The 17,191-nt window shown below is 41.5% G+C and overlaps 1 protein-coding gene across 1 annotated transcript in view; it reads left to right on the forward strand.

The window, feature by feature from the left end:
- The window catches only part of OCA2 (OCA2 melanosomal transmembrane protein), a 291,387-nt gene that overhangs the window by 106,449 nt on the left and 167,747 nt on the right, over positions 1-17,191 (forward strand). Inside the window, exon 15 of the mRNA XM_055398109.2 lies at positions 7,937-8,069. Within this exon, the coding sequence (XP_055254084.1) occupies positions 7,937-8,069 (133 nt within the window). The remainder of the gene's footprint in view (positions 1-7,936; positions 8,070-17,191) is intronic.

Raw genomic sequence — 17,191 nt, forward strand, 5'->3', positions numbered from 1 at the left:
TGCAGACATAAAAAACTAATTTATGGCTACCAAAGGGATAAAGGGAGGAGGAGGGATAAATTAGGAATTTGGGATTAACAGAAACACACTAGTATATACCAAATAGGTAATCAACAATGACCTACTGTATAGCACAGCAAACTCTACTCAGTATTCTCTAATGACCTATAGGGGAAAAGAATCTGACAAAGTATAGATCTAGGTATATGTATAATGAGTCACTTTGCTGTACAGTTGAAACTAACACAACCTTGTAAAAGAGCTGTATTCCAATATAAAATAAAAATTAAGAAACAAAACAAAAATCACTACTAGGCCTCATAGGAGTCAAGAAATCACATCTGACAAATCTCTGCTTTCTCTGTGTAAGAATTAGTCAGAAATTACAGGAAGTTGTGAGGAAAATTATTCCAAGTCACCCTTTGCACTCTGCTCACTCCTCCTGGATCTCTTGGGATGGGTCCCATTGGCAGAATTTCTAGTACTGAATAGGCCGATGGGCAGACCTCCAGTGTCCACTGGTTCTTTCCCGGTATAGGTACAAGTCCACAGTGCTACAGGATCCCATGTGCAATGACACATTGTCCTTTCATCTCCCAACTGACTGATGGGGAGATAGTCCTCCTTTGTTAGTTACACTTGCTGCTTTTTGCCTGTTCGAGGGAGACTCCCCACTAATGAGCATGATTATTCAAACACCTTTTAAACAGCACTGGAAGAGTTTCTTTAGGAGAGCCATGTACCCTATGCTCCTGAATGGCATTTTCACCCATCACAGGAAGGCATTTCTTACTGTGACCCAGGTATGTGCATACTAGAACATTCTTCGGGTCTTTTCCACCAGGCCTCCAGACCCTGTGCCGCTGGAATCTTCCTCCTGGCTCTGCACCAGGCTACTGTGCCAGTGGAGTGCTTTTCTTCTGGTCCTCCATCCACTGACCTCCTCCATCCAGAACTTCGTTGGTGTTGGTCTCTGCTCGTTCCCACCCTGTCTCTTTTGTAAGTTCTTCTTGTTTCCGTTGTGAGTTTTCTGTTTCCACACATCTTCAACATCTATGGATTTTGGGGTTCTGCTTTTTTGACTCTTTTCCCTGTTAGGTGAGCATTTTCTAGTGGAGCTTATGCCCTTAGTGGCTTGCACTGTTGCCTGAATGCTAGGATTGCCCACCTCTGTCTCTGCCAGAGTCTCACCTTCCTCAGATCATGTGTGTCAGTGCCCTCCACATACTTGATGGATCCCTCACACTCAAGATGCTCTATCTGGATCACATCCATTCTGCAGTGCTGGGGTCATCTCCATGCTGGGTCTCCAGACATATTTCTATCCTCAAATTATGCCATGATATTTAGTAAAACATCTAGTAGTTTTACTTTAGACACTTAAAGAGAATTTCTTTGAAGTAATTGTATCAGTGGGGTTCAAACCACAGTTGTTTCTTGAATTACCCTGCTACAATCCAGTTGATTGTTTTGACTTTCGCAAAGCTAGCCTGAAAGCTTCATCCCTAGAAAGTGGAATTGGTGGACCAGGAGCTAGATATCCCTTAAATACATGCAGTTTATTAGGATCTGAATGCTGTAATCTGATTCTGAGGGATCCTTGATTATTTTATATGCCTCAACATTTGACCACTTACTCTATCAAATGAGGACACTGTGGAAAATTAAGAAGAAAGCAGCTTAGTGTAGTCAAAATGAAAATAGTACAAAATGAGGCTGAGAGGGAAGGGAAGAAACAGAACCAGTACTTTGCAAGAAAGGCTGCATTTAAGTACTGCACTGATGTAAGTATGACAGTAGGTAGTTTTGTTACTGAGTACATTAAAGAGACAAGTTTAGGAAACTGTAGAGCCTTGTAAAAACAGCAAGGAGGCCCTGACACATGCACCTGACAAGCTTAGAAAGCACATATGCAGCCTATTGTGCATTGCACCTGCCTGTGTTTTTTCTTGAAATTTTCAGTTTGGATTTTTCCATTCTATATTGTTCTTACTTAAAAAGTCTACTTGTTACAATTCTAGAAGCAACCAAATACTTCTTTTCAACACTGTGTTATTTTTGGTGTGGAGGCTTTTCCAAGACCTTCTTTGTCCTTTTCTTTCTCCTCATTCCACCCTTTTCATCTGATTTTTCCTTCAACTGCTCCATCATTTCTAATGGGAGAAAAATTAACAGTTTTGTTACAGGTTTTCTTCACTATCCAAAAATAGAGCTTTCCCATATAAACTTTCAGAAGTCAAAATGGCATAGAGTGAGAAAACAATCACTTGTTTTCCTAAAAGCAAAAATCCTCTTCAGATTTCTTCCTTGGTGAAAACAGGTGCTAATGTAGGTCTTTTGTAAAAGCAAAGTGGCATAAAGTGAAATTTCAAAAAATGGGGGACACCTGTATTGTGTTCCAAAGGGACCCATAAATTATTCAGGATATAAGTACTTTGGCCTTCATGAGCTCCTCTCTCCAAAAAATATTAATTACATTTCATGACTGAATTCATACACAGGAAATACATTAATATATTTTCAGCGATCTTGACTCAAAAGGTTTCTTATTTAGTTCCTGATTTAAAAAAAATGAAATGATTTTCATTTAAAAAGTGTTTTGGACATTTAAAAATATATTTGGGGCATGCATTCTAAAGACTCAACATCCATGGTGATATCCTCAGAAATGCGGTGAATTCTAATGGCCATTGAAAGCATGCCATGAGTCCCAGCTCTTCATAGGTTTCCCTGCTATCTGTATATGATCAGCCTCACATAATTCCATCTGTCATTCAGATGCTATTTTCAAGGGCAACCATTGGATGTGCAGATAAGCTGCAAGAGATTAAGAACTTCAGATCATTGTACACTGCAAGCCCAAATTTTCACAGAACTTACTAATGGTTGTAAGTTGTAATAATGGTTTCTAAGTTGTGTTTTATCTTTAGCCGTGTTATAAGTGGTTTCAGGTCTTTTCTGGAAATGAGGAGGAAAAATAAGTAAATTTTAATAAACAATAATTTGTTCTTTTCCATCTATTTCCCATGAAGTGATGGGACCAGATGCCATGATCTTAGTTTTCTGAATGTTGAGCTTCAAACCAACCTTTTCACTCTCCTCTTTCACTTTCATCAAGAGGCTTTTGAGTTCCTCTTCACTTTCAGCCATAAGGGTGGTGTCGTCTGCATATCTGAGGTTATTGATATTTCTCCCAGCAATCTTGATTCCAGCTTGTGCTTCTTCCAGCCCAGCGTTCCTCATGATGTACTCTGCATATAAGTTAAATAAGCAAGGTGACAATATACAGCCTTGATATACTCCTTTTCCTATTTGGAACCAGTCTGTTGTTCCATGTCCAGTTCTGACTGTTGCTTCCTGACCTGCATACAGGTTTCTCAAGAGGCAGGTCAGGTGGTCTGGGATTCCCATCTCTTTCAGAATGTTCCACAGTTTATTGTGATCCACACAGTCAAAGGCTTTGGCATAGTCAATGAAGCAGAAATAGATGTTTTTCTGGAACTCTCTTGCTTTCTCCATGATCCAGTGGATGTTGGTAATTTGATCTCTGGTTCCTCTGCCTTTTCTAAAAACTACTTGAGCATCTGGAAGTTCACCGTTCACATATTGCTGAAGCCTGGCTTGGAGAATTTTGAGCATGACTTTACTAGCGTGTGAGATGAGTCCAATTGTGTGGTAGTTTGAGCATTCTTTGGCATTGCCTTTCTTTGGAATTGGAATGAAGACTGACCTCTTCCAGTCCTTGACCACTGCTTAGTTTTCCAAATTTGCTGGCATATTGAGTGCAGCACTTTCACAGCATCATCTTTCAGGATTTGAAATAGCTCAACTGGAATTCCATCACCTCCACTAGCTTTGTTCGTAGTGATGCTTTCTAAGGCCCACTTGACTTCACATTCCAAGATGTCTGGCTCTAGGTCAGTGATCACGTTATCGTGACTATCTTGGTCATGAAGATCTTTTTTGTACAGTTCTTCTGTGTATTCCTGCCACCTCTTCTTAATATCTTCTGCTTCTGTTAGGTCCATACCATTTCTGTCCTTTATCGAGCCCATCTTTGCATGAAATGTTCCCTTGGAATCTCTAATTTTCTTGAAGAGGTCTCTTGTTTTTCCTATTCTGTTATTTTCCTCTATTTCTTTGCATTGATCGCCGAGGAAGGCTTTCTTATCTCTCCTTGCTATTCTTTGGAACTCTGCATTCAGATACTTATATCTTTCCTTTCTTCCTTTGCTTTTCACTTCTCTTCTTTTCACAGCTATTTGTAAGGCCTCCTCAGACAGCCATTTTGCTTTTTTGCATTTCTTTTCCATGGGGATGGTCTTGGTCCCTGTCTCCTGTACAATGTCACGAACCTCTGTCCAGAGTTCATCAGGCACTCTATCTATCAGATCTATTCCCTTAAATCTATTTCTCACTTCCACTGTATAATCATAAGGGATTTGATTTAGGTCATATATGAATGGTCTAGTGGTTTTCCCTACTTTCTTCAATTTCAGTCTGAATTTGGCAATAAGGTGTTCATGATCTGAGCCACAGTCAGCTCCTGGTCTTGTTTTTGCTAACTGTATACAGCTTCTCCATCTTTGGCTGCAAAGAATAGAATCAATCTGATTTCGGTGTTGACCATCTGGTGATGTCCATGTGTAGAGTCTTCTCTTGTGTTGTTGGAAGAGGGTGTTTGCTATGACCAGTGCGTTCCCTTGGCAAAACTCTATTAGCCTTTGCCCTGCTTCATTCCGTGCTCCAAGACCAAATTTGCCTGTTACTCCAGGTGTTTCTTGACTTCCTACTTTTGTATTCCAGTCCCCTATAATGAAAAGGACATCTTTTTTGGGTGTTAGTTATAAAAGGTCTTGTAGGTCTTCATAGAACTGTTCAACTTCGGCTTTTTCAGCATTACTGGTTGGGGCATAGGCCTGGATTACTGTAATATTGAATGGTTTGCCTTGGAAACGAACGGAAATCATTCTGTCGTTTTTAAGATTGCATCCAAGTACTGCATTTCAGACTCTTTTGTTGACCATGATGGCTACTCCATTTCTTTTAAGGGATTCCTGCCCACAGTAGTAGATATAATGGTCATCTGAGTTAAGTTGACCCTTTCCAGTCCATTTTACACTGATTCCGAGAATGTCTATGTTCACTCTTGCCATTTTCTGTTTGACCACTTCCAATTTGCCTTGATTCATGGACCTAACATTCCAGGTTCCCATGCAGTATTGCTCTTTACAGCACCGGACCTTGCTTCTATCACCGGTCACATCCACAACTGGGTATTGGTTTTGCTTTTGCTCCATCCTTTTATTCCTTCTAGAGTTACTTCTCCACTGATCTCCAGTAGCATACTGGGCACCTACCGATCTGGGGTATTCCTCATTCAGTATCCTATCATTTTGCCCTTTGATACTGTTCATGGGGTTCTCAAGGCAAGTATACTGAAGTGGTTTGCCATTCCCTTCTCCAGTGGACCACATTCGGCTGTGGTCCATGTGATCAGATTGACTAGTTTCCTGTGATTATGATTTCAGTGTGTCTGCTCTCTGATGCCCCCTCGCAATACCTACTGTCTTATTTGGGTTTCTCTTACTTTGGGCGTGGGATATCTCTTCACAGCTGCTCCAAGAAAGCGCAGCAGCTGCACCTTACCTTGGATGAGGGGTATCTCCTCAAGGCCGCCCCTCTTGACCTTGAATGTGGAGTAGCTCCTCTCGGCCCTCCTGCGCCTGCGCAGCCACCGCCTATTGGACGTGGGGTAGCTCCTCTCAGCCGCCGGCCCTGGCCTCAGGCGTGGGGTAGCTCCTCACGGCCGCGCCTCTTTGCATGGTTGGTTGCCCCAGGGCCCGGGGTCTCTCGCGTCTGCGCCGCCGGGGCCAGTGTCTCTCGCGTCTGGTCCCATCACTTCATGGTAAATAGATGGAAAAACAGTGGAAACAGTGTCAGACTTTATTCTTTTGGGCTCCAAAATCACTGCGGATGCTGATTGCAGCCATGAAATTAAAAAAAACGCTTACTCCTTGGAAGGAAAGTTATGACAAACCTTGATAGTATGTTAAAAAGCAGAGACATTACTTTGCCAACAAAGGTCCGTCTACTGAAGGCTATGGTTTTTCTCGTGGTCATGTATGGATGTGAGAGTTGGACTGTGAGGAAAGCTGATCGCCGAAGAATTGATGCTTTTGTACTGTGGTGTTGGAGAAGACTCTTGAGAGTCCCTTGTACTGCAAAGAGATCCAACCAGTCTATTTTAAAGGAGATCAATCCTGGGTGTTCATTGGAAGGACTGATGCTAAAGCTGAAACTCCAATACTTTCGCCACCTCATGCGACGAGTTGACTCACTGGAAAAGACTCTGATGCTGGGAAAGGTTGGGGGCGGGAGGAGAAGGGGACGACAGAGAATGAGATGGCTGGATGGCATCACCGACTCTGTGGACATGAGTTTGAGTGAACTCCAGGAGCTGGTGATGGACAGGGAGGCCTGGCGTGCTGTGATTCATGGGGTCGCGGAGAGTCGGACACGACTGAGCGACTGAACTGAACTGAACTGAATTTGTTGTTCAGTGCCTGACTCTTTGAGACTCCATGAACTACAGTATGACAGGCTTCCCTGTCCTTCACCATCTCCTGGAGTTTTCTCAAACTCATGTCCATTGAGTCAGTGATGCTACCCAACCATCTCATCCTCTGTTGCCCACTTCTCCTCTTGCCCTCAATATTTCCCAGCAAAAAAAAATAATTAATATTGAATTCACTCCTTCCAACTCAGGCCTTTAGAAGATGATCTTCCTGACTGCTGCCTTGGGAATGGTCTCTCAAGTTGGTCACTAGTGTCCTTGGGACCTACTCTCTTTACACCCCATTCACCCCACTCGTTCTGCCTGGGAGTCTCCCCCAAAGTTCTGTTATTGTGCCTTTGACCCTGTTTTGTGGATCAGTGGTCCAGGAGTTCCTGCCAGTGAGAAACTGTTTCTCGCAGACCAGTTCATGGGGACAACAACCTAATCTGTCCTGTGAGGGTCTCAGAGGGTGTCACATGTATTTGCTGAATGTTTAAGCACAGTGAAAACAAAAGGAAAAAGCTGACCAATATTGTTGCTGACTTATTCCCTTACAAATCAACATAGTGGAGATTTCAGCCAACAACAAAAATATCCTCAGCAGCTGACTGTGGAAAAGAGCCCAGAGACAGGCAAAGGAATTGTGAGGGGAAGGAGAGGGCTCCTGCCTGGGACTCTTGAGGCTGGTTGGGATACTCTGGGGTTCTTCAGTCCTGATGGCCACTAGGTGACCTGTGGAGGACTGTGCTTTCCAGGCAAGGTGATGCTCTTTCGTATCGATAGCAGTGACTTAAATGAAGTATTTAAGAAAATGCAATTTACCTTCAAATAGATGAATATTGCCTCATAGTCTTTTTTTTTTCTTTTAAATTGAAGTATAGTTCATTTACAACATTGTGTAAGTTCCAGGTGTATAGCAAGGTGATTCAGTTATATATACATATATATTGCTTCAGGTTCTTTTGCCTTATAAGTTATAAAATACTGAGCATAGTTCCTGGTGCTGTAACAGTAGGTTCTTGTTGGTTATCTATTTTATATATAGCAGTGATAGCTTCATGCTTTGTCTCTCTCAGTCCTGTTTCACCGGATGCCAGGGGACATGTCAGTATAGTGGTGACGTAGAACCAGCTAAGGTTGGGATAAGATGTGATGACCTGTTTTTGTTTCCTTCCAAGGTTCAATCATTCAGGTAATAATTGATTTTTTTATTACGAAAGAAACAAATCTTGAATGTTTGCGAAACTGCGGTGAAGAGTACCTGTTCTGTTTGCTTTGTGTAGGTTCCTCCGGCCCTTGACCTCAGACTTCCCTGGGCCCTGCCATAAGGATGTGCCTGTACTGCCTGTGATTTCACATCTCCTTTCCTGTTTCCAGGGTCTGGACTTCGCTGGGTTTACAGCACACATGTTTGCTGGGATTTGCTTCGTTCTCTTGTTCTCCTTTCCACTCCTCAGACTCCTTTACTGGAACAAAAAGCTCTATAATAAGGAACCCAGTGAGATTGTTGGTGAGTAAAAGCACCTCGTCATACAGCTTCAGAGTTTACTAACACAGTATTATTTTTTTCTGGGGGAGATTGCCACAAAAAGGCAGGAGGTTAATGCCATGTAGAATACCAGCGAAGTATCTGTCACTGGGATGCTGCACACTAGAATGTCCCTGTCTGCCTCCTTGTAGGCAGTGCACTTTCAGGGGCTTTAAATCCATGAACTGTGCCTCTTTAGTTTTCTATAGAATGAAATGTGGTTACATGTAGGAAGCAATGTCCACTACATACAGTTTGCATGTCATGATAGCATTGAACCACCTGTATTTAATACAAATAGCAGAACATATAGACTGTAGTCTATATTTTTGAACCACTCTGTTGTTTCATGTCCGGTTCTAACTGTTGCAATTTGTGCTGCATACGGGCTTCTCAGGAGGCAGGTAAGTTGGTCTGGTATTCTCATCTCTTTAAGAATATTTCAGTTTGTTGTGATCCACACAGCCAAAGGCTTTATTGTAGTCAATGAAGCAGAAGTAGATGTTATTTTGAAAATTTTCTAAATCCAGCTTGCACATCTGGAAGTTCTCAGTTCATGTACTGCTGAAGCCTAGCTTGAAGGATTTTGAGTATAATCTTGCTAGCATGTGAAATAAGTTCAATCAATTCCCATTTCAGTATAAATGGCTGGGAATCTAAGTGTGTTCTCACCAGCCTTCCTGCTCATCAGATGGTGACTTTACAAGGTAGATCTGCCTTTCTTTCCTGTGTGACTTTTGTATTCAGAATTTAACTGTTTTTGTTCTAACTAGGAAAATGTCATATACACCTTCTCAAGTCATCTATATAAAACCAGCTTGTTCCTAGTAGAATTGAATCACCTACTTCTACTAGATAAATGGAATGATAAGAAGAAATTTCTATTCTAGACAATATTTATTGATTGCACAAAAACTGGACTGCCCTTGTAGATATAAAAGTGGTACTTTAAATGCAGGCAATCAGCAGGTTTTTCCTGGGCAGCCTCTTGGCCTAGCCCTTAGTGAAGGCTGTAGGTGCAAGACAAGTGGGCAGCTTGCGTGGACATAGGAATGGGCCTCACCAAAGAAGCCCAAAACTGTGGGAGGTGGCTCCAGTATGGGGGCTGGAGGGAAGGAAGGGGACACAGGCACACATGCCGGGGCCAAATGGAATAGTCTTTTTCGCTGTTTCCAGGGCCATGGAAGCTTCCTGCCATGTAACAAAGTTAACTTCATTTAGGAAGAACGTGTTTTCTTAATAACGTTGGTAATTACTCACCCTGGTGGTTTGCAGAGCAGAGTATGTGATTTTCTTGAGAAAAAAGAACATATTCATGTTCATGATTTCTCAGGTGGTGCCAGTGGTAAAGAATTCACCTGCCAATACAGGAGACCCAAGTGACATGGACTCAATTCCTGGGTCAGGGATTCTCTGGCTTAGAAAATGGCAACCCACTCCAATAGTCTTGCCTGGAAAATTTCATGGGCAGAGGAGCCTGGTGGACTACAATCCATACAGTCGCAAAGAGTCAGACATGACTGAGCGACTGAGCATGTACACACTTTCATGTTAACATGGCATTCTCCCTATGTGTGTTTGTGTCCACATTTCCCCATTTGTGAGGACACCAGTCATCTTGGATTTGGGGCCATCTTATGACCTCACCAGTGTCAGACTTTATTTTTTTGGGCTCCAAAATCACTGCAGATGCTGATTGCACCCATGAAATTAAAAGACGCTTACTCCTTGGAAGGAAAGTTATGACAAACCTTGATAATATATTAAAAAGCAGAGACATTATTTTGCCAACAAAGGTCCGTCTAGTCAAGGCTATGGTTTTTCCTGTGGTCATGTATGGATGTGAGAGCTGGACTGTGAAGAAAGCTGATCGCCGAAGAATTGATGCTTTTGAACTGTGGTGTTGGAGAAGACTCTTGAGAGTCCCTTGTACAGCAAGGAGATCCAAACAGTCCATTCTAAGGGAGATCGATCCTGGGTGTTCATTGGAAGGACTCATGCTAAAGCTGAAACTGCAATACTTTGTCCACCTCATGCAACGAGTTGACTCACTGGAAAAGACTCTGATGCTGGGAAAGGTTGGGGGCCGGAGGAGAAGGGGACGACCGAGAATGAGATGGCTGGATGGCATCACCGACTCTGTGGACATGAGTTTGAGTGTACTCCGGGAGTTAGTGATGGACAGGGAGGCCTGGCGTGCTGTGGTTCATGGGGTCGCAAAGAGTCGGACACGACTGAGCGACTGAACTGAACTGAACTGAACTATGACCTCACCTTAACTAATTATATCTGCAGTGACCCTATTTCCTAAAAAGATCACATTCTGAGGTACTAGAGGTTAGGACTTCAACACATGAATTTCAGGGGGACACAATTCAACCCATAGCAATCAGTAAGAGGTATTCAAAATGTTTTATCATCAACAAGTATATGTAAATTGGGGTAACTTAATATGCAGCTTTAGTTTTCTAATGGAAAGAGTCATACCAATGGAGAGCTAGGGAAACTAATCAATCACAATGGCTAATCTGCCAACAAAGGTCCGTCTAGTCAAGCCTATGGTTCTTCCAGTGGTCATGTGTGGATGTGAGAGTTGGACTGTGAAGAAAGCTGAGTGCCGAAGAATTGATGCTTTTGAACTGTGGTGCTGGAGAAGACTCTCGAGAGTCCCTTGGACTGCAAGGAGATCCAAACAGTCCATTCTAAAGGAGATCAATCCTGGGTGTTCATTGGAAGGACTGATGCTAAAGCTGAAACTCCAATACTTTGCCCACCTCATGCAAAGAGTTGTCTCACTGGAAAAGACTCTGATTCTGGGAAGGATTGGGGGTGGGAGGAGAAGGGGACGTCAGAGAATGAGATGGCTGGATGGCATCACTGACTCAATGGACGTGAGTTTGAGTGAACTCTGGGAGTTGGTGATGGACAGGGAGGCCTGGCGTGGTGTGATTCATGGGGTCGCAGAGAGTCGGACACGACTGAGCGACTGAACTGAACTGAACCGAACTGAACTGAATCTGTCTTTAGAAGCTTGTGTGGGCACAGTTGCACCGCCTTCCTCCCCAATATCCCTCTACCTCGCTGGTGATCAGAATTACACAGAAATAATTGTTATATATACAGATTATCAGGCCCACCCCCAGGAAATCTGTGCTGTGAATAAACTCTTCTGGAAAGCCTTATCTTGATATTAACTTGGACATACTGATTTGGAAGCATAGAAAACAAAACTGTATTGATTCCTTTACTCATCATGAATAAGGAGCTGAGGGAAGCTTCGAGGGAAGTGGGATAGAATGGTTGGGATATGGATAATGCTGGAACCCTATGGTAAGGACAACACAGGTTGTACATCAGCACACAGTGAACTGCGCAAATCTAGAGCAGTCGCTCTGAGCCACTATTGGGTATAGGGATCTCTGATTTTGAATTGCATGTTATAACTACTGATTCCTAAGCCTAACCCCAGAGACTTAGGTTCAGAAGGTCTGTGATGAGTTCAAAACATGTCAGAATAGCTTGAACATTCTTTGGCATGACCTTTCTTTGGGACTGGAATGAAAATTGACCTTTTCCAGTTCTGTGGTCACTGCTGAGTTTTCCAAATTTGCTGGTTTATTGAGTGCAGCACTTTAACAGCATCATCTTTTAGGATTTGAAATAGCTCAACTGGAATTCCATCACCTCCACTAGCTTGGTTTGTAGTGATGCTTCCCAAGGCCCACTTGACTTCGCATTCCAGGATGTCTGGCTCTAGGTGAGTGATCACACCATTGTGGTTATCTGGGTCATTAAGATCTTTTTGTACAGTTCTTCTGTGTATTCTTTCCACCTCTTAATATCTTCTGTCTCTGTTAGTTTCTGTCTTTTATTGTGCCCTTCTTTGCATGAAATGTTCCCTTGGTATCTCTAATTTTTTTGAAGAGCGCTCTAGTCTTTCCCATTCTATTTTCCTCTTTTTCTTTGCATTGATCACTGAGGAAGGCTTTCTTATCTCTCCTTGCTATTCTTTGGAACTCTGCATTCAAATGAGTATTCCTTTTCTCCTTTGCCTTTCACTTCTCTTCTTTTCTCAGCTATTTGTAAGGCCTTCTCAGGCAACCATTTTGCCTTTTTGTATTTCCTTTTCTTGGGGATGGACTTGATAACTGCCTCCTGTACAATGTCCCAAACCTCCATCCATAGTTCTTCAGGCACTCTATCAGATATAATCACTTGAATCTATTTGTCACTTCCACCATATAATCATATGGGATTTGATTTAGGTCATACCTGAATGGTTTAGTGGTTTTTCCCTACTTTATTCAAGTATGAATTTTGCAATAAGGAGTTCATGATCTGAACCACAGTTAGCTCCTGGTCTTGTTTTGCTGACTGTATAGACTAGCAAAGTAATGCTCAAAACTCTCCAAGCAAGACATCAACAGTACGTGAACCACAAACTTACAGATATTCAAGGTGGATTTAGAAAAGGCAGAGGAACCAGAGATCAAATTGCCAGCATCTGTTGTATCATCACGAAAGCAAGAGAGTTCCAGAAAAACATCTACTTCTGCTTTAGTGATTACACCAAAACCTTTGATTGTGTGGATCACAACAAACAGTGGAAAATTCTTCAAGAGATGGGAATACTAGACCACCTTACCTGCCTCCTGAGAAAGCTGTATGCAGGTCAAGAAGCAACAGTTAGAACTGGACATGGAACAATGGACTGGCTCCAAATTGGAAAAGAAGTATGTAAAGGCTGTGTATTGTCATTCTACTTATTTAATTTATATGAAGAGTATATTATGTGAAATGCCAGGCTGGATGGAGCACAAGCTGGAATCAAAATTGCCAGGAAAAATATCAATGACCTCAGTATGCAGATGACACCACCCTTATGACAGAAAGTAAAGAAGAACTAATGAGCCTCTTGGTGAAAGTGAAAGAGGAGAGTGAAAAAGTTGGCTTAAAACTCAACATTCAGAAAATTTAGATCATGGCATTCAGTCCCATCACTTTATGACAAATAGATGGGGAAAGAATGAAAACAGTGAGAGACTTTATTTTCTTGGGCTCCAAAATCACTGCGGGTGGTGACTGCAGCCATGAAATTGAAAGACGTTTGCTCTTTGGAAGAAAAGCTATGACCAACCTAGACAGCATAGAGGGTGAGATGTATTGAAAGAGTAACATGGAAACTTATATTACCATATGTAAAATAGATAGCCAACAGGAATTTGCTGTATGGCTCAAGAAACTCAAACAGGGGCTCTGTATCAACCTAGAGGGGTGGGATGGGGAGGGAGATGGGAGGGAGCTTCAAATGGGAGGGAATATATGTATCAGTTCAGTTCAGTTCAGTTCAGTCGCTCAGTCGTGTCCGACTCTCTGCGACCCCATAAATCACAGCACGCCAGGCCTCCCTGTTGAGGTTTCACAGAAAACAATGAAGTTCTGTAAAACAATTATCATTCAATAAAAAATAAATTAAAAGAAAAAAAAAAGCAGAGATACTACTTAACCGACAAAGGTCCATCTAGTCAAATCCATAGTTTATCTGGTAGTCATGTATGGCTGTGAGAGTTGGATTATAAAGAAAGCTGAGCAACCAAAGAATTGGTGCTTTTGAACTGTGGTGTTGGAGAAGACTCTTGAGAGTCCCTTGGACAGCAAGGAGATCCAACCAGTCCATCCTAAAGGAAATCAGTCCTGAATATTCACTGGAAGGTCTCAAGCTGAAGCTTGAAGCTCCAAGCCATCTGATGCAAAGAACTGATTCATTGGAAAGACCCTGATGCTGGGAAAGACTGAAGACAGGAGAAGAAGGGGATGACAGAGGATGAAATGGTTGGATGCCATCACCGACTCAATGGGCATGAGTTTGAGCAAGCTCTGGGAGTTGGTGATGGACAGGGAAGCTTGGCTGTGCTGCAGTCCAAGGGTCACGAAAAGTTGGACACGTTTGAGCTACTGAACTGAAGTGAACTAATACTACAATAAAAAGTAGCCCTGAAATCTTAGTAACTGTACTTCACATTGGCCTAATGTCCAGTGTGGGTTCACAGTGCCTTGCTGATCAGTAGTTCTCAGAGCTGTGAGCTGCTGGTCATCATAGAGACCAGAGAGAACCATATGTTCCACTCTGTCACTGAATGACACAGCTCCTGACTGTCACCAGGCTCTACCAGTTGCAGGGGCTGGGTTGAGTCAGCCTGCCAAGTGATCAGCATGGGAGAGGATTTGACTTATTTATTGAAAAGCACAAATAATCACCAGAGTATGCCCCTCTGGTAATCAAATATCAACTCATGATGCTTCTTCCTAATATTTTATATAGAATTTTTTATATTTGTGTACTTAGGGATATTTGTGTGTAATGTCCTCTCTTAAAATATATACTTTTTGCTGTCCTCAAAGGATGAATATATAAGTATACCCTCCTCTTCAGTTTTTGGGAAGAGATGGTGTAAAATTGCTATTACATTTTACCTTAAATGTTTGCCAGGATATGTTAGAGTTGAACCTCCTTCCCTCCCTTCTTGCACCCCTATCTCCCTTGATTTCTTCTTCCCTCCCTCCCTCTCTCCTTCCCTTCTAGTTGTTAACTACAAATACTGATTCTTTAATAGATAGACTAGCTATTAAGGTTATCTGTTTCTTCATGAGGGCTCACTGGTGGTTTCCACCTTTAAAGGAATTTGTCCCTGTTCAAACTCAGTTGTTGAAAGAATTATTCTGAAATTGTTTACAATAGTTTTTCATTATCCTTTAATTGCTATGGAACTTTAAAAATTGAAGTATAGCTGATTTGCAATATTGTGTATAGTTTCCGTTAACAGGAAAGTGATTCAGTTATATATGCAAATATATATATATATATATATATATACTCATATTATTTTCCATTAGTTTATTATAAGATATGGAGTGTAGTTCCCTGTATTAAACAGATACAGTTCCTTATCTCTTTTATGCATTGTAGTTTGTATCTGTTAATCCCATACTCCTAATTTATGTCTCCCCCTCCTCTTCCCTTTTGGTTATCATAAGTTTATTTTCTATGTCTGTGAATCTGTTTGATTTGCATATAGATTTATTTGTATTATTTTTAGTTTCTACATATAATATTGAAATTTCACAAATATCCTATGATACTTTTTCTTTATCTGTCTTACTTCACTTAGTACAATATTCTCTATGTCAATGTTGCTGAAAATGGCAATATTTCATTCTCTTTTATGGGTGAGTAATATACCATTATAAATATATAACACCACATCTTCTTACCGATTATCTGTTGATGCACACTTGGATTGTTTCCAGGTCTTGGTTATGCATATATCTTTTCAAATTAGAGTTTTAATCTCTTCTAGATACATGTCCAAGAATGGGATTGCTGGATCACATTGTTGTTTAGTCACTCAGTTGTGTCCGACTTTTTGTGACCCCATGGACTGTAGCATGCCAGGCTTACATGTCCTTCACCATCTCCCAGAGCTTGCTCAAACTCATGTCCATTGAGTCGGTGATGCCTTCCAATCATCTCATCCTCTGTCGTCCCCTTCTCCTCCTGCCTTCAGACTTTTCCAGCATAAGGGTCTTTCCTAATGAATCAGCTCTTCACATCAGGTGGCCAAAGTATTGGAGTAGTCAGCTTCAGAATCAGTCCTTCCAGTGAATATTCAGGTCTGATTTCCTTTAGAATTGACAAGTTTGATCTCCTTGCAGTTCAAGGGACTCTCAAGGGTCTTCTCCAACACCACAGTTCAAAAGCATCAATTCATTGGTGCTCAGCTTTCTTTATGGTCCAACTCTCACATCCATACATGACTACTGGAAAAACCATAGCTTTGACTAGATGGACCTTTGTTGGCAAAGTAATGTCTCTGCTTTTTAATTCGCTGCCTAGGTTTGTTATAGCTTTTCTTCCAAGGAGCAAATGTCTTTTAATTTTATGGATGCTGTCACCATCTGCAATGATTTTGGAGCCCAGGAAAATGAAGTCTATCACTGTTTCCACTGCTTCTCCATCTATTTGCCATGAAGTGATAGGACTAGAACCATGATCTTTGAATGTTGAGTTTTAAGCTAGCTTTTTCACTCTCCTCTTTCACCTTCATCACGAGGCTCTTTAGTTCCTCTTTGCTTTCTGCCATAAGGGTGGTGTCATCTACACATCTGAGTTTATTGATATTTCTTCCAACAGTCTTGATTCCGGCTTGTGCTTCATCCAGCCTGACATTATGCATGATGTACTCTGCATATAAGTTAAATAAGCAGGGTGACAATATACAGCCTTTACATACCCCTTTCCCAATTTTGATCCAGTCCATTGTCCCATGTCCAGTTCTAACTCTTGATTCCTGACCTGAATACAGATTTCTTAGGAGGAGGGTAAGGTGATCTAGTATTCCCATCTCTTGAATAATTTTCCACAGTTTGTTGTGATCCACAGAATCAAGGATTTTAGCATAGTCAATGGAGCAGAAGTAGACATTTTTCTGGAATTCTTTTGCTTTTTCTGTGATTCAACAGATGTTGACATTTTGATCTCCATGAGCTGCTTATACAGTCTGGATATTAACTCTTTGTCAGTTGTTTCATTTGCAATTATTTTCTCCTGTTCTGAGGGTTGTCTTTTAATCTTGCTATTGTTACCTATTGTGCAGAAGTTCTTAAATTTAATTAAGTTCCTTTTATTTCTGTTTTTATTTCCATTTTCTAGGAGGTGAGTCAAAGAAGAACTTGCTGTGATGAATGTCAGAGTGTACTGCCTATGCTTTATTTCTAAAAGCTTTACAGTATCCAGTCTTATACTTAAGTCTTTAGCCCATTTTGAGTTTATGTTTGTATGTAGAATTAAGAGGCGTTCTAGTTTCATCCTTTCACGTGGCTGTTATAAACAGTGCTGTAATGAACATTGGAGTACATGTGTCTCTTTCAATTCTGGTTTCCTCAGTGTGTATGCCCAGCAGTGGGATTGAGGGTCATATGGCAGTTCTATTTTCAGTTTTTTAAGGAATCTCCACACTGTTCTTCATAGTGGTTGTACTAGTTTGCATTCCCACCAACAGTGTAAGAGGGTTCCCTTTTCTCCACACCCTCTCCAGCATTTATTG

Source organism: Moschus berezovskii, chromosome 2 (assembly GCF_049115385.1).
Source record: "Moschus berezovskii isolate FMDL1 chromosome 2, NW_MosBer_1.0, whole genome shotgun sequence".
Classification (NCBI taxonomy): Eukaryota; Metazoa; Chordata; class Mammalia; order Artiodactyla; family Moschidae; genus Moschus; species Moschus berezovskii.